The sequence below is a fragment of the Monodelphis domestica genome, chromosome 3 (assembly GCF_027887165.1).
Source record: "Monodelphis domestica isolate mMonDom1 chromosome 3, mMonDom1.pri, whole genome shotgun sequence".
Lineage (NCBI taxonomy): Eukaryota > Metazoa > Chordata > Mammalia > Didelphimorphia > Didelphidae > Monodelphis > Monodelphis domestica.
Genome location: NC_077229.1, coordinates 67,400,410 through 67,422,443, shown reverse-complemented (window position 1 = coordinate 67,422,443; position 22,034 = coordinate 67,400,410). Strand labels below are relative to the sequence as shown.

The following is a 22,034-nucleotide window of genomic DNA, read 5'->3' as shown; positions in this document are numbered from 1 at the left end:
CTCTATTTGCCCATTGAAAAGATAAAAAATGTGATACCCATTATCCATATGAAGTCATGCAAAATATATTTCAACATTATATTATTATATTCAGCATTCAAGCATAAAAAAGAAACATAAAATATCTGCTTCAGTCTGCACTCAGAATTCAACAGGCCTCTCTCTGGAGTGGGATAGTACTTGTGGAGGGCTTTAAAAGCTAGAGAAGTGGGACAGCTATGTGACTCCATGGATAGAGGGCCAGATTGGAGATAGGTGATCCTGTGTTCAAATTTGACTGCAGATACTTTCTAGTTGTGTTACTCTGGGCTTCACTGGGCAAATTACTTAACCCCAGTTGGCTAGCCTTTGCCACTCTTCTGTGACCAATATTTTCTATTGATTCTAAGTCAGAAGGTAGGGGGTTCAGAAAAATCAAACAAACTAAAGAGAAGGTTTTAAAATTTAAACATGTGAATTATGTTCTTTCCTTTTCTAAGGCAAATTTCTAAGTCCATGAGGACTCAATGGATAAAGTCTTCTGATAGAATGTAAGCTTTTTGAGGTCAAGGAATGTTTTATTTTTGTCTCCCTGTCTTCAATACCTAGAGCAATGCCTGGCTTAGTGTAGGTGTTTAATAAATGTATATTGATTGATTTAAAAATGAGATAAAATTTGTAATGTACTTAGCAAATCTGAAAGTGCTAGATACTGTCATTGATATGAAAAAAGTGCTTATCATTCAACTTCTAATTTGATCTGGTATCTATCTTGGGACTACTTTTCTAGTTTCCAAGTCTAGAGTAATCTATTCTTCTTGACCTTGAGAAGCAATGTTGGTACTGGGGGAATAAGGGGTTGGAAGTGGAGAATAAGAGCTTTCCCCCCTGGTAGGAAGGTGCTATTATTATGCTCATTTTACAATTGAGAAAATGGAGGCAGAGGTGAAGAGCCTTGCCCCAGGGTCAAACAGCTAGTAATTGTTTGAGATATAGGAGAGACTCAGAGTCAGATCAGCATTAGTTAACCAATGTTCCTTTGTTAGTTCTGATATTTCCTTCCTGTGTGGCCTAGATCATAGGTGTCACACAAACACCCAGAGCCTCAGTTTGCCCCTACTTCTACAGATCATTTCCAGGAAAGTATTTCCCAAACCTCTGCAGTTCTTTGTATGCATTAAATCAATCAGCCAGAATCTGTCTCCAGGTTTGTGCCAGGAGCTGTCCACGGTGCTGGAACTCTAGAGGCAAAAATCACCTAGATTCTGCCCTTGAATTTTTCTATTCTCTTGAGGGAAAGGAACAAAGTATCCATTTGCTAATATATAGAAAATACGTACAAAGCAATTGGGTAAGGACACTAAAAAGTAAGGGAAGTGCCCTGGCATTTGAAATGAAGGAAGCCAAAAGTTCTAGGAAGCAGAAATGAGGAAGGCATACATTCTATCTAGCCTCAGTTGAACTATGGATACATGACCCAGGCTTTTGAGTTTTTGTGCTTTGTGTTCCACCCCCACTCTCAACCCTCCTGCCTCCCTCCAGCCTGGAGACCCAGTCTAGAGGCTTTCACCCTGATCTTCACCATCACCAACCTGCTGTACACAGAAGACATGGGGCAGAAGGATTCCATCAAATTCAAGTCCACTGAAAAGATTCTTCAGAATATGGTAAGGGTTGCCACTGCTTTGATTTGCAAAGTGTTTATTCTATTCAAGAAGCTTCCATTGCTCCTCATGCCTTTACCTCTAGACAATACTTAGCTCACTTCCCTTTTCTTCTCTTATCTAGCTTGGCCCTTTGTTTGAGAACAGCAGCCTTGGTTCCAGTTATTCCAGGTGCAAACTGACTTTCCTAAGGTGAGGCCCAGCATCCTTAATGGACTCCAATTATGTAGACTTACTTAAATAAAGCCACCCCTTTCTGCCTCTTCTTCTTCTTCTTCCAAGTCAGGATATCCACTGTTCCACTCATAGCTGACCCATTCAGTCACACTGATCTCATTTCCTATTCTCAGACCATTGGATTTAAGAATCAGAGTGAGCTTGAGTAAAAAATCTTGTCTCACAACATGAGAAAATTGGGTCCAGAAAGGCTGGGACTATATCAAGGTCACAAAGGGATTCTGTGGCAGATTTTTAATCTCATGTAAGATTTTAGGCCATACATCTGATTCTTGTTCTTTCATCTTCTTGTTCAATTCATTCAGCCAACAGACATTTATTTATTTGTAGTTTTAAATTTTTATATCAAATTTAATTTTTTTTAAAAAATATATTTTATTTGATAATTTCCAAGCATTATTCGTTAAAGACATAGATCATTTTCTTTTCCTCCCCCCCACCCCCCATAGCCGACGCGTAAGTCCACTGGGCATTAGATGTTTTCTTGATTTGAAACCATTGCTTTGTTGATAGTATTTGCATTAGAGTGTTCATTTAGAGTCTATCCTCTGTCATGTCCCCTCAACCTCTGTATTCAGGCAGTTGCTTTTTCTCGGTGTTTCCATTCCCATAGTTTATCCTTTGCTTATGAATGGTGTTTTTTTTCTCCTGGATCCCTGCAAGTTGTTCAGGGACATTACACCGCCACTAATGGAGAAGTAGATTACATTCGATTATACCACAGTGTATTAGTCTCTGTGTACAATGTTCTCCTGGTTCTGCTCCTCTCGCTCTGCATCACTTCCTGGAGGTTGTTCCAGTCTCCATGGAACTTCTCCACTTTATTATTCCTTTTAGCACAATAGTACTCCATCACCAACATATACCACAGTTTGTTCAGCCATTCCCCAATTGATGGGCATCCCCTCGTTTTTCAGTTTTGGGCCACCACAAAGAGCGCAGCTATGAATATTTTTGTACAAGTCTTTGTGTCCATTATCTCTTTGGGGTACAGACCCAGCAGTGCTATGGCTGGGTCAAAGGGTAGATATTCTTTTGTCGCCCTTTGGGCATAGTTCCAAATTGCCTTCCAGAATGGTTGGATCAATTCACAACTCCACCAGCAATGAATTAATGTCCCTACTTTGCCACATCCCCTCCAGCATTCATTACTTTCCTTTGCTGTAATGTTAGCCAATCTGCTAGGTGTGAGGTGATACCTCAGAGTTGTTTTGATTTGCATCTCTCTGATTATAAGAGATGTAGAACACTTCTTCATGTGCTTATTAATAGTTTTGATTTCTTTATCTGAGAACTGCCTATCCATTTCCCTTGCCCATTTATCAATTGGAGAATGGCTTGATTTTTTGTACAATTGATTTAGCTCATTATAAATATGAGTAATTAAACCTTTGTCAGAGGTTTCTATGAAGATTTTTTCCCAATTTGTTGTTTCCCTTCTGATTTTAGTTATATTGGTTTTGTTTGTACAAAAGCTTTTTAGTTTGATGTAGTCAAAATTATTTATTTTACATTTTGTGATTCTTTCTATATCTTGCTTGGTTTTAAAGCCTTTCCCCTCCCAAAGGTCTGACATGTATACTATTCTGTGTTTACCCAATTTACTTATGGTTTCCTTCTTTATGTTTAATTCACTCACCCATTTTGAATTTATCTTGGTGTAGGGTGTGAGGTGTTGATCTATTCCTAGTCTCTCCCACACTGTCTTCCAATTTTCCCAGCAGTTTTTATCGAATAGTGGATTTTTGTCCCAAAAGCTGGGATCTTTGGGTTTATCATATACTGTCTTGCTGAGGTCGCTTTCCCCCAGTCTATTCCACTGATCTTCCTTTCTGTTTCTTAGCCAGTACCAAATTGTTTTGATGACTGCTGCTTTGTAATATAGTTTTAGGTCACGGACTGCAAGGCCCCCATCGTATGTGTTTTTTTTCATTATTTCCCTGGATATCCTTGATCTTTTGTTCTTCCAAATGAACTTTGTTATGTTTTTTCTAAATAAGTGAAGAAGTATTTTGGTTGTTCAATGGGTATGGCACTAAATAGATAAATAAGTTTGGGTAGGATGGTCATTTTTATTATATTGGCTCGTCCTATCCATGAGCAGTTAATGTTTTTCCATTTGTTCAGGTCTAGTTTTAGTTGTGTGGCGAGTGTTTTGTAGTTGTGTTCATATAGTTCCTGTGTTTGTCTTGGGAGATAGATTCCTAGGTATTTTATTTTGTCTAAGGTGATTTTGAATGGGATTTCTCTTTCTAGTTCTTGCTGCTGAGCTGTGTTGGAGATATATAGAAAAGCTGATGATTTATGTGGGTTTATTTTGTATCCTGCAACTTTGCTAAAGTTGTTGATTATTTCAATTAGCTTTTTGGTTGAATCTCTAGGATTCTTTAAGTAGACCATCATGTCATCCACAAAGAGTGATAACTTGGTCTCCTCCTTGCCTATTTTGATGCCTTCAATTCCTTTATCTTCTCTAATTGCTACTGCTAGTGTTTCTAGTACAATGTCAAATAGTAGAGGTGATAATGGGCATCCTTGTTTCACTCCTGATCTTATTGGGAATGCATATAGTTTATCCCCATTGCAGATGATATTAGCTGATGGTTTTAGATATATACTGTTTATTATTTTTAGGAATGACCCTTCTATTCCTATGCTTTCTAGTGTTTTTAATAGGAATGGGTGTTGTATTTTATCAAAGGCTTTTTCTGCATCTATTGAGATAATCATGTGGTTCTTGCTAGTTTGCTTGTTGATGTGGTCAATTATGTGGATGGTTTTCCTAATGTTGAACCAGCCCTGCATCCCTGGTATGAATCCTACTTGATCATGGTGAATGATCCTTCTGATCACTTGCTGGAGTCTTTTTGCTAGTATCTTATTTAAGATTTTTGCATCTATATTCATTAGGGAGATTGGCCTATAGTTTTCTTTCTCTGTTTTTGACCTGCCTGGTTTTGGAATCAGTACCATTTTTGTGTCGTAAAAGGAGTTTGGTAGAACTCCCTCTTTGCTTATTATGTCAAATAGTTTGTACAGTATTGGGATTAACTGTTCTCTGAATGTTTGATAGAATTCACAGGTGAATCCATCAGGCCCTGGGGATTTTTTCTTAGGAAGTTCTTTGATGGCTTGATGGATTTCAATTTCTGATATGGGATTATTTAAGAATTCTATTTCCTCTTCTGTTAGTCTAGGCAGTTTGTATTTTTGTATATATTCATCCATTTCTCCTAAATTTGTGTATTTATTGCCATATAATTGGGCAAAGTAATTTCTAATGATTGCCTTAATTTCCTCCTCATTGGAGGTGCTGTCCCCCTTTTCATCTTTAATGCTGTGAATTTGCTTTTCTTCCTTCCTTTTTTTAATTAGATTGACCAGTACTTTATCTATTTTGTTTGTTTTTTCAAAGTACCAGCTTCTTGTCTTATTTATTTAATCAATAGTTCTATCACTTTCGATTTTATTAATTTCTCCCTTAATTTTTAGGATTTCTAATTTGGTTTTCTGCTGGGGGTTTTTAATTTGATCGCTTTCCAGTTTTTTCATTTGCATTTCCAATTGATTGATCTCTACTCTCCCTTGTTTGTTAATATAAGCTTTCAGGGATATGAATTTGCCTCTGATTACCGCTTTGGCTGCATCCCAAAAGGTTTGAAAGGATGTTTCGCCATTGTCATTTTCCTTGATGAAATTATTAATTGTTTCTATGATTTCTTCTTTAACTAAATGGTTTTGGAGTATCATATTGTTTAATTTCCAATTGGTTTTAGATTTGGTTTTCCATGTACCATTACTAATCATTATTTTTATTGCCTTGTGATCTGAGAAGGCTGCATTCATTATTTCTGCTTTTTTGCATTTGTGTGCTATGTTTCTGTGACCTAATGTATGGTCAATTTTTGTGAATGTGCCATGTGGTGCTGAGAAGAAGGTGTATTCCTTTTTATACCTATTTATTTTTCTCCATATGTCTATTAATTCTAATTTTTCTAAGATTTCATTCACTTCTTTTACCTCTTTCTTATTTATTTTTTGATTTGATTTATCTAAATTTGATAATGGTTGGTTTAAGTCTCCCACTAGTATGGTTTGATTGTCTATTTCTTCCTTCAATTCTCCTAGTTTCTCCATTAGAAATTTGGGTGCTATATTATTTGGTGCATACATGTTGATTAATGATATTTCCTCGTTGTCTAGAGTCCCTTTTAACAAAATATAATTACCTTCCCTATCCCTTTTGATCAGGTCTATTTTTGCATTGGCTTTATCAGATATCATGATTACCACTCCTGCCTTCTTTCTATCAGTTGAGGCCCAGAAGGTCTTACTCCATCCTTTAATTCTGACCTTGTGGGTGTCAACCCGCCTCGTGTGTGTTTCTTGAAGACAACATATGGTAGGGTTTTGGATTCTAATCCATTCTGCTATTCGTCTATGTTTTATGGGTGAGTTCATCCCATTCACCTTCAAAGTTATGATTGTCATTTGTGGACTCCCTGGCATTTTGATTGCCTTCCCTAATTCTAGCCTTTTCTTCTTCGGCTCTACCTTTTAATCCAGTGATTTACTTTGAATCAGTGCCCCTTGTCCCCTCCCTTGATGTTTCCCTTTTTAGTCCCTCCCTTTTTCTTCCCTCCCCCTCTCCCCTCTCTTTCCCTCCCTTTTTGTTCTCCCTCTCCCCCTCCCCCCCTTGGTTTTCCCTTCTCTTTACCCTTGTTGGGTAAGATAGAATTCAAGATCCCAATGGATCTGGATGTTTTTCCCTCTCAGAGTTGATTTCCCTGAGATTGAGGTTTAAGTAACCCCCCCCCTCTTCCTCTCCTTCTTATAGGAGTTTTCGTCCCCTCCCCTTCCCATGTGAATCTTTGTGTGAGAACCATTATTCTATTTGGTCTTTCTTTACCCCCTATTTATACATTACATTTTCCCCACATGTTAGTATACATAGATTGATATAAATGTAGTCCTTATAGAAGAGAGTTTGAGTAAAAGAAGAAGATAACATTTTTCCCCTTTCATTAATATTTACCTTTTCAGGTATTCCTTGCTCTTTGATTTTCGGTATCAAACTTTCCACAGAGCTCTGGTCTTTTCTTTGCAAAAAGTTGGAAGTCTTCTATTTTGCTGAATGCCCATACTTTCCCTTGGAAGTATATAGTCAGTTTTGCTGGGTAGCTGATTTTTGGTTGGAGACCCAGCTCTCTTGCCTTTCTGAAGATCATGTTCCATGTCTTACGATCATTCAGAGTAGAACTTGCAAAGGTCTTGTGTGACCCTGATTGGCATTCCTTTATATCTAAATTGTCTTTTTCTGGCTTCCTGTAGGATTTTTTCTTTTGTTTGATAGCTTTGGAATTTGGCAATTACATTCCTGGGAGTTGTCTTTTGGGGGTTTAGTGTAGAAGGTGTTCTGTGAGCTCTGTCAGTGGCTGTATTGCCCCCTTGTTCTAGAATCTCTGGGCAATTTTCTTTGATTATATCTTGTATCACCATGTCCAGTTTGGTGTTTATTTCTGGCTTTTCTGGGAGTCCAATTATTCTTAAATTTTCTCTTCTCCCTCTATTTTCCAGATCTATCACCTTGTTGGTGAGATATTTTATGTTCTCTTCTAATTTCTTGGTGTTTTGGCTTTGCTTTATTAGTTCTTGCTTTACAGCCTGGTTTTCTTTTACAGTTTGGTCAAACTGGTTTTGTAGATGCATGAATTTCTTTTGCATTATTTCCCACTTTTCCTCCCAGAGGGCTTCCATCTTTTTGGTCCTTTCTGATTCAAATTCTTCATGGGTTTGTGGAGAGTTTCTATTTCCTTTGGAAGATTTTGGAGAATTTTCTTGTATATCTTCTTCTATCTGCTCTGTATTTTGTATTTTGGCTCCATAGAATGTGTCCAAAGTCACCCCTTTCTTCTTATTTTTCTTGGTATTTTGGGGCTTCTGTGCTTCTGTGGAGTTTGTCATCTCTGAATGTGGAGGATTAGCTTTTCTTATCTCTGTCTGGTGATCAGAGGCTTTAGTCCTGGGAAGATGTTGGTTCTATGAGCTTTCCCTGGGTTAAACTGAATATGCCTCACTGGAACTGGAATGGAAGGGTCAGACCACGAGGCCACACTCTCCCCCCCCGCCCCGGCTCGCTTTCAGGAAGTTGCCTTCAGAATCGCTGGCCATGAGGCTGTTTCCTCGGCCTGCGGGGGGATGGGCTGCAGTTTTCCCAAGCTCTGAGGGCAAGGACTTTCACTGAGATTTGGATAGCAGGATCCAGCCCGTGAGGCTGTCTTGCCCGCCCTGAGGGTTGCTGTTGTTTCGACCAGCTCTCTGCAGCGGAAGCCCCAGGCAGTAACTTTCACTGGGACTCGGGTAGAAGGCCCTGAGGGTTGTTGTTCTGGGACCCTGCTCTCTGAGCCCGGCAGGGCTGCGGCTTCTGGGAGCCTTGGACTCTGCGCTCCTACCCCTGAGGTCCTAGTGATCTCGGATTCTGGATTTTGAGGGGAGCCGTACCTTTTGAACCGGGTCCAGGTCCAGGAGGAGGGTTCCCAGAGTCTGTGCTGTTGATCGTTTTGAATTTCGGCGCCTTAGGAGCTTATATTTTGAGATCGGTTGGGAAGGGTTTTCCGGAGATCTGAACTTTAGCTTTCTCTAAGCCGCCATCTTAACCGGAAGTCTCAAATTTAATTTTAACAGACCAAAAGGAGACACTTTCATGTGTTCATTTCAGTCATAGATCAGTAGGTGGAAGTGATAATAAAAATTATATTATCTAACATTTACATCGAGTTTGCTATTTGCTAAGGGCTATGCTTAGTTTCTTTATAATTAATATCTCATTTGGTTTCTCAGAACAGTCCTTGGATGTTGGTGCTACAAGAGGCATTCTTTTAGTGCTTTAGTAGGTTCTGACTATGTAAAATGAAAAAGAGTCCCTTTCCCTCCCAAGAAGCTTATATTCTATGGTAGGAATACTACATTTATACTAGGTAAATTGCTGCATTTAGGATCAGTGGATCTGGGTTCAAATTCCAACCCTTGTCATTTGATGCCTGCGTGACTATGAGCAAGTCACTTCATCTCTGCTGGGCTTGGGATTCCTCCTCTGTAAAGGCAATGTATTGGATTAGGTTAGCTTGAAAGTTCCTTCCAGCTCTAGCTCTATGATAAATAAATAAAAACAATCTGATGTCAGAACATAGGTAACAACTGAGTGAGGAAATGAGGAAAGGCAAGCAAGTGTCAATGAGAGACCAAAGCTCTAGAAAGGCACTAGGTTTGGATTTATCTTTATAGGAATTAACTTTATACCTCTAGGTTCCAAAAAGTGAATAATGAATGCTATGAAGCAGTTGTATCATTCAAGAATATGCTAGTGTACCAATTATCCTATTCATATATAGCTAGCTATTTATAAAATAGGGTAATTGGTGTCAGCCCAGCAGAAACATGAAATGAAAATTTACATCATACAAATGTTTGTTGTGGGATTCATTGTTTGAACTAACAAAGAGCTACCTGCAGAGAAAATAGGTAAAGTGATTGGAAATGTTGAAGTCACCATAGGGTGTTGAGATGACTAAGGGAAGGGGGAAATCAGAGTTTTTTAAAAAGACATGGATCTTGATGGCACAAAGTTAAGAATTAATGAACAAATTTTTTAAAAAAGCACCCAAGTACTTACTATGTGCCAAACAGAGCATGCTCGAAGCTCTAGAAGTATAGGGGAGGCAAAACATGAAAAAAAATTGGGTTTCATCTGAGAGAGAGACAGAGAGAGAGACAGAGAGATGCGACCGTGAAAAATTTGGGTTTCAAGACTGTGAATTGCCAAACCAAGTAAAGATAATTTTGGTGTCTTGATTATAATCAAAAATAAGTGGTCACCATGGGAAAAATTCCCAAATTTGAAAATACCCAAGTCAGCTGGGTTTTATGGAGTTAAGGGAAGGGAGAGAGACAGAGTAAGAGGAAATAGTAGGAAGGGCCTAGGCCGAAGGGCCTAGGTCTGAGCCTTAACAGAGATGAGTCAGTCTTTAATCACTCACCACAAGATTTGTCCCAAGCAAAACTACAATCCAGAGACCCAGCTCCTCCAACTAACTCCAAACTCCAACTACTGTGAACTCCAACTAAAAAGACTCCACCTTGAGCTCCTTCCTTTTAAAGAACTTTTTCTCTTGTGTCACCTCCCCTAAATTTTCACATCTACCAATCACAGTAGACATTTTCCCCAGGATTGACCATACTTAATTCATATCTTCTTTTATTATCACCTTCTCTGGGTAGACTAAAACTTCATACCTCTTTTGTTAAGCTTGCCTTTCTTGAGTTGCTTGACCTTTTAGTGATTAATTTAACCTTTATAGGTACTTAGCACCCTTTTGTATTAGATCTAAAAATAGACCTAGCTTAAGGTTTTAGCTTCACTCTAAGTATGAGTTGAGGACTTTTCATTGTTCAGTAAGGAATTTTACAACTTTATTTTCCCGTAAAGTATGCCTAAGTATGGGTGGAGTAATGTTAAAATTCCCAATACATTCCTGATCAAGTACCTCCATTTGTTTCAATAAGGGAATAGCCTTAACCAAATGTTCTAAGGTAGACTCTGAGCAGTTTTAAGATTCAGAGAGAAAGACAGACAGACAGAGACAGAGACAGAGACAGAGAGAAGAGGACTAAGAAAATGCCATTGATTTTAGTCTTGGAAACAGCAGTTTTCAGTGTTTCCATGTCAGATCATTTCAGAAGTATGACTACAAGGGACTGATGAATGAATGGGTTAAGGGGAACCAGAAGTTCTGAGTGTAGATAGGCAGATCCAGTTAGATGACCTCATTCCAATGAAATAGGGAAGGGTTAACAAAAAGGGTTAGTGAGCCAAAACCAAAATTAGAACATGTCAGCTAGTACAAAATGAGCAGAAACACATATTTGCAAGCTTGAGTTTACAGAGCACCAGTCACCCACTCAATGAGTAACTAAAAATATGAATTGCCTAAAGGAGGGAGGGAATAAGCTTCTACATTCACATACAATGGTATACACTTTCATCAAGAGTTTTTCATTTGATCAAATTTGAACAAATTTCAACCACCCTGTAAGAAAGGTACTAATAGTATCCCCATTTTGCAGATGGGAAAACTGAGTTAATCAAATGTTAAGTGACTCACTAGATCTGCCTGGTTAGTAAGTGCTGTGTGCTGAATTTGAACTCAGGTTTTTGTGATTCTAATCCCAAAGCTTTATGCACTGGGCCATCAGTGGTCTCCTATGGAATCATTCTCCATCATTTTAATGATCCTATCAATGCATCTTTTTCCAGACCTCTGAAGAATCTGACAGTGACTGAAGTAGGTGTCATCTGCCTCTATCAGAGTGATTCCACTGGTCCCTTCCTGGATAGAGAGAGGGTTTACTGGGAATTCAGCAATCAGACTGGGGGCATCACTACACTGGGGCCCTATACCCTCGACAGCAACAGTCTCTAACTCAATGGTGAGTAAGCCCACTCAGGATATGACTCTTGAATCTTCTCCTTGATTTTGTCCCTGTTTGGAAAATAGACATTCTGCCCAAATTCTTGCTCCATTTTCCTCTTCCCACTGTAAGGTAAGCACAGCAGAGAAGCAGGGGACCCAAAGAAACCAGGTGAATCAATTAAATCAGAACCCTCTCTGTCTCTGACTGTCTGTTTGTCTTCTCATTTCTTGCTTTCTCTAGGTTATAACCATCACTTACAATCTTCCACCTCTAGTAAGTATTCATCAACTTCATGTCTCTATCTATCTTCCTGTGACCTGGAAGAAGAAACAATTGATAATCCTACCAATCCTATTTACTCTGTTTTTTTTTTGAAAGGGAAGGGATAGAAGGACCCAAGGGATGGCCTGTGGTCCCTCAGAATTTTAATCCTCACATTCCATGGACTACTTATTTACCAAGCCCAGCAAGAATCCTTTTCCCCATATTCCATATTCAAACATAATTTTTCTGTGACATTCAAATAGCTTTTCCAAGGTTTTCATTCAAACACCAGTTTGGCAAGGGAAGCCAGCTTGTCATGGATTTTAAAGGTCAGGCTAAGGAATTTTAATTTATTACCAGAGGGGAGAGAAAGCTACTAACAACCAAAAATCCCCTTTCCTTTCTGTCTTGGAATGACTACTAAATATTGGTTGCAAATCAGAAGATTTTGGTAAGGACTCTGCAACTGGAGTTAAGTGACTTGCCCAGGGTCACATAGCTGACACAGAATCCTGGTGTAGGACTCTTTAGAAGAAGTGATTGAAAAGTTGTATTATGTGTTGAAAAGATAATTTAAAGGTAAATAGTTGCAGTGTAGATCTCATTCACTGTTAAGCTTTCAGAGGCAGCATGGTATAGTGGGTTAGAGAACAGGCCTCAAGGGTCAAGAGACCATAGGTAGCTTTGGAAAGCCAGGTCCAGAGATGGGAGGTTCAAATCTGGCCCTCAACTTCCCAGCTGTATGACCCTGGGCAAGTCACTTCACCCCAGTTTCATAGCCCTTGTCTCTATTCTACCTTGGAAGTAGTCCTTAGTAGCAATTCTAAGAGAGAAGAAAAGGGCTTTTGAAAAAAGAGACATGAAGAGCAGGGTTTGATTCCCACCTGGGTGACCTACTGGTTATATGATCCTGGGCAAATCATTTCATAGTCCCCAGTAATGGTAGTGTGAGGCTATACGTTTCAAAGAAGATGCTGCTCTGTATTAGTCAAGACAAATCTGCCCCCTCCTCTGCTCCAGCTCCTGAAATCAATAAAATGGCAGGTCTGGCCTCCCACTTTTTTGACAATAAGCTAGAACTCTACTAAGAAATGGATGACTTTGCAGAGCATTCATGGTGCCTTCTCACTGCAGCTGTCTTTGGCATGCCTACGTTTGCTAGATCCTTCACAGTTACCTCCAATGTGTCCTTTCCCAGGCCCATACAGAATGGGACAGCAACCAAATTCCTGTGTGGCCACTGGAAAACTCCCACCACCCCTAGCCTGGACAGGAAGAAGATTTATTGGGAGCTGAGCAATCAGACCCAAGGTATCACCAGGCTGGGTGCCTATACCCTGGACAATAAGAGCCTCTATCTCGATGGTGAGTAGCCAGCTCTGGCCAGGACATAGGCAGCTCCTTGACCTCCCTTGCTTGCTTCCTTCCATTCCTGTTAAGCCCTCACCTATTGAAAAAACTTTTTATGCCTTTGAGGGTGCAGCTTTGCCTCTATGGTTTTACCTGGTCTGATAGAAGGTGTTTTCCTATGAGGTGTTTAGAGTGTGAGGGGGAGCCGGTATCAGACCCCAGAAATAGGACCCTCGGTGGGTGGATAGCCTCCTGACCTAGAAACTCCGGGAATCCCTTTCACATTGCAGTGGTTAGAGGCACAACACGCTGCGATCTGAAAAATCTGTGCAAAATTTTTTGGTCCTCCGTTTGTACCAGAGAAGATGACCGATTTCCCCTTTTTCTTTTATATGGTGTTTACGTGGCCTTATCTGTATTCATGGAAAATTAATTAATGAAAATGAAAAGTAGTGAAAATATATCCCTACATTTTCAGCCTTTGTGTTTCATCTACTGCCTTCCTCATACTTTTCACAAATTTTAACTTTTGATGTATTTTAACATTAAAATATAAATTGTGTATATTGAAAGCATTAAAAGATAAAATATTGATATTATACCATATATAATATATTTTGTGCGTTTATGAGTTTCTTGACTTTTTCTGTGTCATCTGCTTACCTTCTTGTGCTATCTGCAGCTTCCACAATACTCCCCCAAATCCCCTCTTAATTTCTTATGCCAATCCTATAATATATTAGAACCACAATTGGAAAAATAAGGAATATCGGTACTTTGTGAATCATCTCTCTTAGCCAGTGTCCCATATTTTTCCAAATTATTGGGCTTCAGATGCTCTCTCTTATTCTCTTTAATCCTTTCTTGAAATCTCAGTTCCTTGCATTCAAGGCTGTTCTCTCCCTCCCTCCCTCCCTCTCTCTCTCTCTGCAGGATACAGCTATCAGATGAATCTTTCCTCCTCCACAAGTGGTGAGTATTTTCATTCTGGGAACAAACAAAGAACACCACTTGTCTGTCCTGACCCTGTTCTGATAGCATTCTAGGAAGAAGAGGATGAACCAGCAGTGTAAAAGAGAGAGGAAGACATCATGTCTTCTGACTCCTATACTTCAGTCTTTCCCAGTTGACTCAGTGGCCAAGCCCCAATGGGGTGTCAGTTTTACCTGTGTCTTATACACTCAAACCTTCCATGTCATATGGGTATTTGGTCCACAATTGTTAAATATCCGATTTCTCTTGAGCTGTGACACTAACGACTCTGACTCCAACTCCACTGTCAATTTCTTTTTCCTTTTTTTTTTAAACTTTTAGCTTCTGTCTTAGAACCAATACTGTGTATTACCACTAAGTAGTAAAGGCAAAGCAATGGAGGTTAAGTGATTAGCCCAAGGTCACAATGCTAGGAAGTGTCCGAGACCAGATTTGAACCTAGGACCTCTTGTCTTTAGATGGGGCTCTCAATTTACTGAGCCACCCAGCTGCCCCCCTCCACTGCCAATTTCCACAGGTATGGTCTGCCTCTGTTTTCATTCATTCTTTATAAACTCTTGCTGCCCTTAACTGTGAGACAGAGATAAGAGATGTTCAGATCACAGATTTAGAGCTGGTAGGAGACTTTCAGATAATCTAGTCCAATTCCTGGTCTCATTTGACAGTTGAGGACACTAATGTCCAGAAAGGAACAGAGGCTCAAGGTCATATAGGTAGGAAGCAGGACGGCTGGGTTTGGAACCCAGATCTCCTTTCTCCAAATCCAATATTCTTTCTTCTGCATTGCATTGCAAGAGATATTCCTCTGATTTATGGCTAGAGATTTCATGAAGGATTCATTAGTGAACAGATTCTGCTCAGTTTTCCTTTGAAGAAGAAATTGGAGTTTCAGCTAGGTGTCCTTAATGATGGTGATGATGATGATCATCATCATTGTCTATCTTTTATCTAGGATTTTAAGGTTCTCAAAGTACTTTACAGATATTATCCTTTTGGATTACACATCTGAAGCTCAGGCATGGGAGATATCTGTCCTTCCTATACAGTAGTCTGTGTTTGGTCATGATGCTGGGAGACTAGAAAGGGTGTGCAAAGTCTTGGAGATTTGTGGTTCCCTCATGGATGTGTTAAGAGGGCCAGAAAACTTCATTTTCTCCCGAAGGACAACACCTAATGGTGGTTGCTGAATGTGTTGGATGATGCACAGGCAACATCTCAGACAGAGCTCTCTCCTCTTTTTTGCAGCTGGAGGTCCCAACTTTGAGCCTTTCACACTGAAGTTCACCATCACCAACATGAGGTACACAGCAGACATGGGAGAAAGGGGCTCCAGCATATTCATCTTCACTGAGAGAGTGCTGCAGCGCCTGGTAAGACATGATCCTCTCCCATCCTTTTACTCAGCTGCCTTCTTTAGCCTGGGTTTTGGGAGTTGATCTACAAGTCCCATTTACTTCTCTCCTTTCTAGCTCAGTTCCTTGTTTGAAAAGAGCAGCCTTGGCTCTCAGGATTTTGCAAGCAAATTGACCTTACTGAGGTGAGAGCTCTGGGAGTCACTGGCCTTGCCCTCAAGCACGTATACATTGGTGGCCTCTAGAAAGATGACCTCAGCCTTTAGTGGACAGGCAGACTTTCCAGGCCTTAAATGAATTTATCCACATCCCCTTATCGATATAGTGAATTCAGACTTGAAATTTTGGCAGTTCCCCCCAAATTCTCTAAAGTAGATCCAGTGAGACCTATGGCTGTTGCCCCATTTCACCATCATCACCATTTCAGTGTTTGCTTCAGACTTCATGGGGGTGGCTGTCCATATTTCAGAAGTTGTTACCAAGCTTCTCAGACCCTCTTTCAAAAGGTTTCCAGTGACCCTTTTTCTCCTTTCCCAGGCCTATGAAGGAGGGAAGAGCAACCCTAGTTCATTTCACTTGCATCCATCGGAGAGATCCTGCCAGCCCTGTCCTAGATAGTGAAAAAACTTACTGCGAGTTGAGCTATCTGACCTGGAGCATCACCAGGCTGGGCCCCTACACATTAGAGAAGGATAGCCTCTACCTCAATGGTGAGTATCCCATTCAGGATATGCTCCTTGAGATATCTCCTTCATTTTCAGGAAATAGCCATCCTGCCCAAAATTTTCTCTGTCTCTTCCTCTCCCCACTATAATATAAACCCACTACAGAAGCAGGGTACCTAATGAAATAAGACAAACAACCCTGACTCAGCAAGTGTATTCTCTCCCTCCCTCTCCCTCCTTCCCTCCCTCTCTCTCCCTCTTTTTCCTCTCTCTCTCTCTCTCTCTCTCTCTCTCTCTCTCTCTCTCTCTCTCTCTCTCTCTCTCTCTCTCTCTCTCTCTCCCTCCTTCTCTCTCTCTCTCTCTCTCTCTCTCTCTCTCTCTCTCTCTCTCTCTCTCTCTCTCTCTCTCTCTCTCTCTCTCTCTCTCTTTCTCTCTCTCTCTGTCTCTCTCTGTCTCTCTCTCGGCAACTTGACTTCTCTATCTTCCTCTGCCCTGGCAGAGGAAATAGTTTATCTTTCTCCCAATATGATTCATATCATTCTCTGAAAAAGGGAAGGGACGGACTGACCTAAGGGATGGCCTGTTGTCCACCCCATAGTTCAGTATTTTAAGCATCAATTTCCATTGGAGTACTTAGTGACCTAGCCCAACACCTTTGCATATAGTAATAGTTCCATAAATGTTCCTTCACTGGTAAGTAGACCACGCCTACAAATTAACTTCTTTGTTTTATTTCCTAATTTCATTTGGCTCGGCCATCTTTCCCCTATCCCCTATCTGTTCTTAGACCCATATTTCTTTGCTTTTGCTTACCTAGTTTTCAATGATGTTATGACCCAAACTTTTCCATGCTTCTTCCTGGGAAGAAGTTATCTTTTCCCTGAGATATAATGAGCCATCCCATATCTGGAAATGAAGCAATCAAGGAGACCTTTGTTGGAGTGGAAATTTATGTTCTGCTTGAAGTGCAACAGACTCCTGATCTGGACCCTTTCTTCTTCCTTCTAGCACCAGCCCTGATAGTTTTACTACCTGATTGCCTAATCCTAATGGCCCCAGATTTCTCTCCTCAGATTTTTGTCTTTCCTCACATGGTGCATCTCTTTCTCTTTCTCTGTAGGTTACAATCATTTGGCCGTGGCCCCCACCAAAATGCGTGAGTGTCTCTATTGGAAAGGGAATAGTTCCTTCATTTTACCCTTCATCTTCAAGACTGATTGGATTTCCTGGTGATAATGACAATAATACCATTCATATATTATTTAATATGTTATTTCATTTGATCCTCAATAAAACCCTGGGAGGTGGGTGTTATTGATTTCTGAATTTTCCATATGAGGAAACTGAGACCGAGAGACATTAATTTCAGCTAGCAAGTACAGGAGGCAAAGTTCAAACTCAGGTCTTCCAAACTCCCAAATGCAGCACCCAATTTACTCTGCTGTCCTTTAATTTCAAGCCTCTCATTCTCTTTGAGCCCCAGTTTTCCTCATCTGGAGAAGGAAGGAATTGTATTAAACAGCCACTGAGGTCTATTTCAGCTCTATATTTATGACCCTAACCTTCCTATAAAGCCAGGAGAATAAGGAGAGCATGCAGTTTCCTAAAGATCAGAGCAGAAAAAGAGTGGATTGTTTCATACACTTAGTGTCTCTTTGTCTCATTCTCTTTTTCCCATGCTGAAAGCTTCCTATTCTCTCATAGCATTTCAGAGAGGTCTCTCCTCCACGGAACAGATCTGTCTCCCAAGTGACCAGGTCCAACAAATTGGATTCTGTTTCATTGGGTCATTCACCCCAAACTTTATTTTTCTCTTTTTCCATGTTGGGCTCACTCTCCCATGTTGTCCACTTTTTGGATTCCGGGTTATAATGAATGAAGTCCAGTCCTACGCAGTGTTAATAAGTATGTTCATACTCATTTGAATCCTGGGTTCATTCCCCTATTTGACAACTGGAGTTAGGCCCCAATGTGACTGTGTGAGCTAGTCAAAGACCTTATTATCCAAGCCCCTGATCCTGAATGACATCCTTCAGAAGTGATGAGGAAGGAATCCAAGAAGTGGCCTTCGCAGCTTTGGGGAAGTAGTGAGAAAGACTTCATACACAGCAGGAAGCCTTTGAATGGATGTTAAATGACCACTTTTCTAGGATGTTCTTCAGCCACATTTGTTTTGAGCAGCCTTACAGCTTTGAAATTGTACAATTTGGTGATTCTGTGAAGAAAAGACTCCAGTTAAGGAAAGGGGACTCCAGATCTTTCTAGACTCTCTTGCCTCAGAGCCATGGCCTTTTGCTCTAATATTTCCTCTTCTTTTACTATAAATTGGATGGAGATGACAAGATAAACTGTCTTCAAAGGCAGTAAATTACTCAACAAACATGTGTTAAGCTCCAACTATGTATCAGCTACTCTGTTAGGTGATGGGGGTGTAGAGTCAAAATGAAAGGAAGCAATCCTTTCTCTAAAAGCATTCACATTTTATTGTGAGGGATGACATCCATATGAGCATTGATGGGTGTGTATGATACACACACTTATGTAGCCCAAATTCAAAAGTCAATTCAAGTTTGATGGAAGAGTGTTAGCAGTTGGTAATAATCAGAAAGGAATCCCTTGCAAGGTGGTCTTGAAGGAAGAAAGAGTGATTCTATTGAAGAGGTGAGGAGCAGTGCATTCTAGGCATGAGTTGGGTCAATGAAAAAGAATGGAGATGAGAAATATAGTACCCTATGTGAGGAACAGAGAGAGTCTTGTTTGGCCAGACCATAGGGTGTGGGAAGGAGAATAGGGCATCACAAGGCAAAAGGTGGTCGTTTAGGGCCAAGTTGCTAAGGGTGCAAAAATGATTCTGGAGTCAGCAAATCTGGGATCAAATCCTGCCTCTGACGTTTATGACCACTGTGGCCTTAGGCAAGTCATGGGAACTCTCTAGGTCTCCATTTCCTCTTCTATAACATGAGGGTGTTGGACTTGATAGACTTTGAGAGCCCATCTTGCTCCAGAATGTCTTCTATTTGATTCTAGAGGTGATAGAGAACCACTGGAGCTAACTGAATAAGTGCATGACATGGCTAGATCTTTACTTAAGGGAGCATGATAGAGAGCAAGGATACTGGCAAGTCACAAGCTCACCTCAGCGCTATGGAACAGAGGAGGAGGAGGAGGATAAGGATGAGGATGCACAGGTTGGAAGTATTTCTGTCAGTCAGACCAGGCACCTCAGCTCCTTTTCTTATGCCAACCTTCCTCACAGGAGCTTGGGCATCCAGCAAAGGCACTGGATCCCATGGATTAAATCATTTGGTGAACTAGTGCATATTGAATTCCTCTCCTATAGGGCCCTGAGGTTGTACAGAGCATCCACAACTGCTCTGAGTTCTCTGCTTTTAGGTACAAGAAATTTCTGCCCATCTTGAAACATTTTCCTTTTTTTCCGGTTTTAGCACCAGACCCAGCAGTAGCACCTGGTTGTCCCCTGTGGGCCACAGAGCCTGGAGGCTCCCAAGGTAAGGAAGAGAGGTTGATTCTGTGTTCTGGCAGTGGTGTCAAACTAGATACAGATTCCTGTGCATTTCATATTGGCTAAAAAACTACAGATTAGCATTACCTATGTTAGCTACTGTAATCCCTTTATCTTGTTAAATATTTCCCAATTGTATTTTATTCTTATTCTGCCACACAGAGGACTTTGTGGGCCTCAATGTAGGCTATGAATGTGTCACCTCTGGGGGCCTAGTCCCAAATGGAAAGTGGGCAAAATATATGCTGTTTAAAAGAAGAATGGGCCCCAGGCCTTTCAGAGGTGATGTCTTTCTAAGAAATAGGCACTTTCCAAACAAGGAAAGGGCAGAGCTGAGGTTGCATATCATCTAGAAGCCCTAAGTCATAAAGACCAGAGATTTAAGTTTTGAAAAATTAGTTTCTACCATTGAAGGATGTTCTCTGTGGGAATTTGGAATAAATCCCTCTGTTCCTATTTGAACAATAAGGAAACTATAGCTGATTTAGGTAGGAATTCCCTGCCCTGATGGGTTTTTGCCACAAGGATCCTTCACCCCCAGGTCCCTGTAGTGTCAGGGGCGGGGGAGCACAGGACTGATCCTGCCCCCTTTGACTTAGGATTTCCAAATCATGTTCACCACCAAGGCAAAGGAGTCTATTGAGGAACCTCATGGTCATATGATGTGAAGGAGTTAGTGTTGTCTAACTTATAGAAAAGACAAAAGGAAGATATGATAACTGCTTCCAAGCTTTTGTAGGAGTGTCACATGGAACAGAGATTAGGCTTCTCATTATGTCCCAGACAAGAAATCTAAATTGTAAATATGTACATTATGGCTTGAGATTAGGAAAAACATCCTAACAGTAAGTGCTGTCCCAATGTGGAATAGGCTGCCTCGAGGAGTAGTGGCTGCTCCTTCACTGAGGACCATAAAGCATTGGTGAATGTTCATTTGTTGAGATCATTTTGGAGGGGTTTGTTTTCCTCAGATAGAGAACAGACAAGATGGCCTCTGACATTCCTTACAATTTTAATACCATCCAAGCCAAGAGATATCTTGTCTCCCTGTCTCATAGCTAGTTTTCCATCTTATAACATTCAGAGCTGATGCTATTAACTATCTTTCATTACAACTGTTTTTCCAATAGCTTCTGTGCTAACCACATCCTCTTTAGTCACATCCCCTCCAGCTCCATTCCCAGCACCAACAGCTTTCTCAAGCACAACAGGTTCAAAGACACTGGATCTCTGGATTATATCCTGGAAATCGTGCCATGCTTTACTCTGGGATTAGAGCTCAAGAGACATAGAGCAAGGGGGAAATTGGAAGACTGGGCAAGGCTGCTTTATGGGATGCATCAGCAGGTCTAGGATGTGAGGTTTTCATTCTAGGGCTGGGGTAGGTGGAGAGGGAATGGAATGCTGAAAGAACAATCAAACACAGGGTGTTAGTGGGTGTGCTGACTGGATATCCAGGACTGAGGTATTGGTATTCCTCTCCCTTTTTGGCCACAGCTGCTAGTTTAAGCTTCCAGTCTTTCACCACCATTCCCGAGGTGCTGTACACAGAAGATATGCATCTTTCTGGATCTGACAAGTTCAACTTCACCAAAAGAACCCTGCAGCAGTGAGTCTGCCCAATCCCTTCCTCATACCCCAAAAAGTCTGCTTTGTTGTGAATCTCCCCTTACCCTTGTATTCTCAGGAAATTCATTCCTGTTTTGGGGGTATGGTTTAGAACAAATTTTCTAAGATAAATATTCAATCCAGTGGGGATCTTGGTTTAAACTAAGCTCTCATTTATAGACATAATGGAAGCAATTCAGGCATACTTCAGGCAAACCAAAGGCCTTTCCCACAGCCTGAAGGCTATTCAGTTTCTTTGTCTTTGTATGAGGTTTGTCTTGTCTGGGGTTTGTATGTCTTGTCTGGGGTTCCTGTCATTATTCTTGCTATTTTTCTGTGTCATCATCAACATGTTTTTTTTTTTTCCCAGACCTTTGAAGAATGGCTCAGCAAGTGGAGTGAGTTGCCTGTGCACACACAAAAGAAACCACAGAAGCTCATTTAGAGACCAAGAGAAGGTTTACTGGGAAGCAAAAAGATCATTTCACTAAGCTGGGCTTTTCCTCCTCCCTTGAAAGAGACAGTCTACTCAATGATGAGGAGCACAACAGAATCCCCAGCCTTTTCCTCTATCCCCATGCTACTTTCCCCTCCTCCTGCTAAATTTCCATTCTGATTCTGACCTTAATGTTCTCTCAAAGAATCATTATTTCTCAATACCCTTTTATTACACCAAACACAGAAAATAAACCCTGCCCCTATCTACTTTCCTGTATTTTCTTTCATTTGGGATTTTCTGGGTTATTGTATTTTAGGTGCAAAAACAGAGACATCTCAGTTTCCTATTCTTTTTTTTAATATTTTATTTGATCATTTCCAAGCATTATTGATTAAAGACATAGATCATTTTCTTTTCCTCCCCCCCTCCCCATAGCTGATGGGTAAATCCACTGGGCATTACATGTTTTCTTGATTTGAACCCATTGCT

The 22,034-nt window shown here is 40.6% G+C and overlaps 1 protein-coding gene across 5 annotated transcripts; it reads left to right on the top strand.

Moving 5' to 3' along the window:
• The first annotated feature begins 1,131 nt into the window (after nucleotides 1-1,131).
• On the top strand, nucleotides 1,132-21,811 carry LOC103100252 (mucin-16-like). Of its 5 annotated transcripts, XM_056820654.1 has the most exons (13): nucleotides 1,132-1,646; nucleotides 1,768-1,835; nucleotides 11,194-11,366; nucleotides 11,592-11,624; nucleotides 12,814-12,980; nucleotides 13,899-13,937; nucleotides 15,204-15,328; nucleotides 15,428-15,495; nucleotides 15,848-16,020; nucleotides 17,096-17,131; nucleotides 19,422-19,484; nucleotides 20,996-21,107; nucleotides 21,477-21,811. In XM_056820654.1, the coding sequence occupies exons 6-13, from the start codon at nucleotides 13,913-13,915 to the stop codon at nucleotides 21,595-21,597; spliced, it is 723 nt and encodes a 240-aa protein (XP_056676632.1). In that variant the 5' UTR covers nucleotides 1,132-1,646; nucleotides 1,768-1,835; nucleotides 11,194-11,366; nucleotides 11,592-11,624; nucleotides 12,814-12,980; nucleotides 13,899-13,912; the 3' UTR covers nucleotides 21,598-21,811. The 5 variants fall into 5 exon arrangements, with proteins under 5 accessions (XP_056676632.1, XP_056676633.1, XP_056676629.1 ...); XM_056820655.1 differs by lacking the exon at nucleotides 11,592-11,624; XM_056820651.1 differs by having other exon boundaries at nucleotides 11,592-12,980.
• The last annotated feature ends 223 nt before the right edge of the window (nucleotides 21,812-22,034 follow it).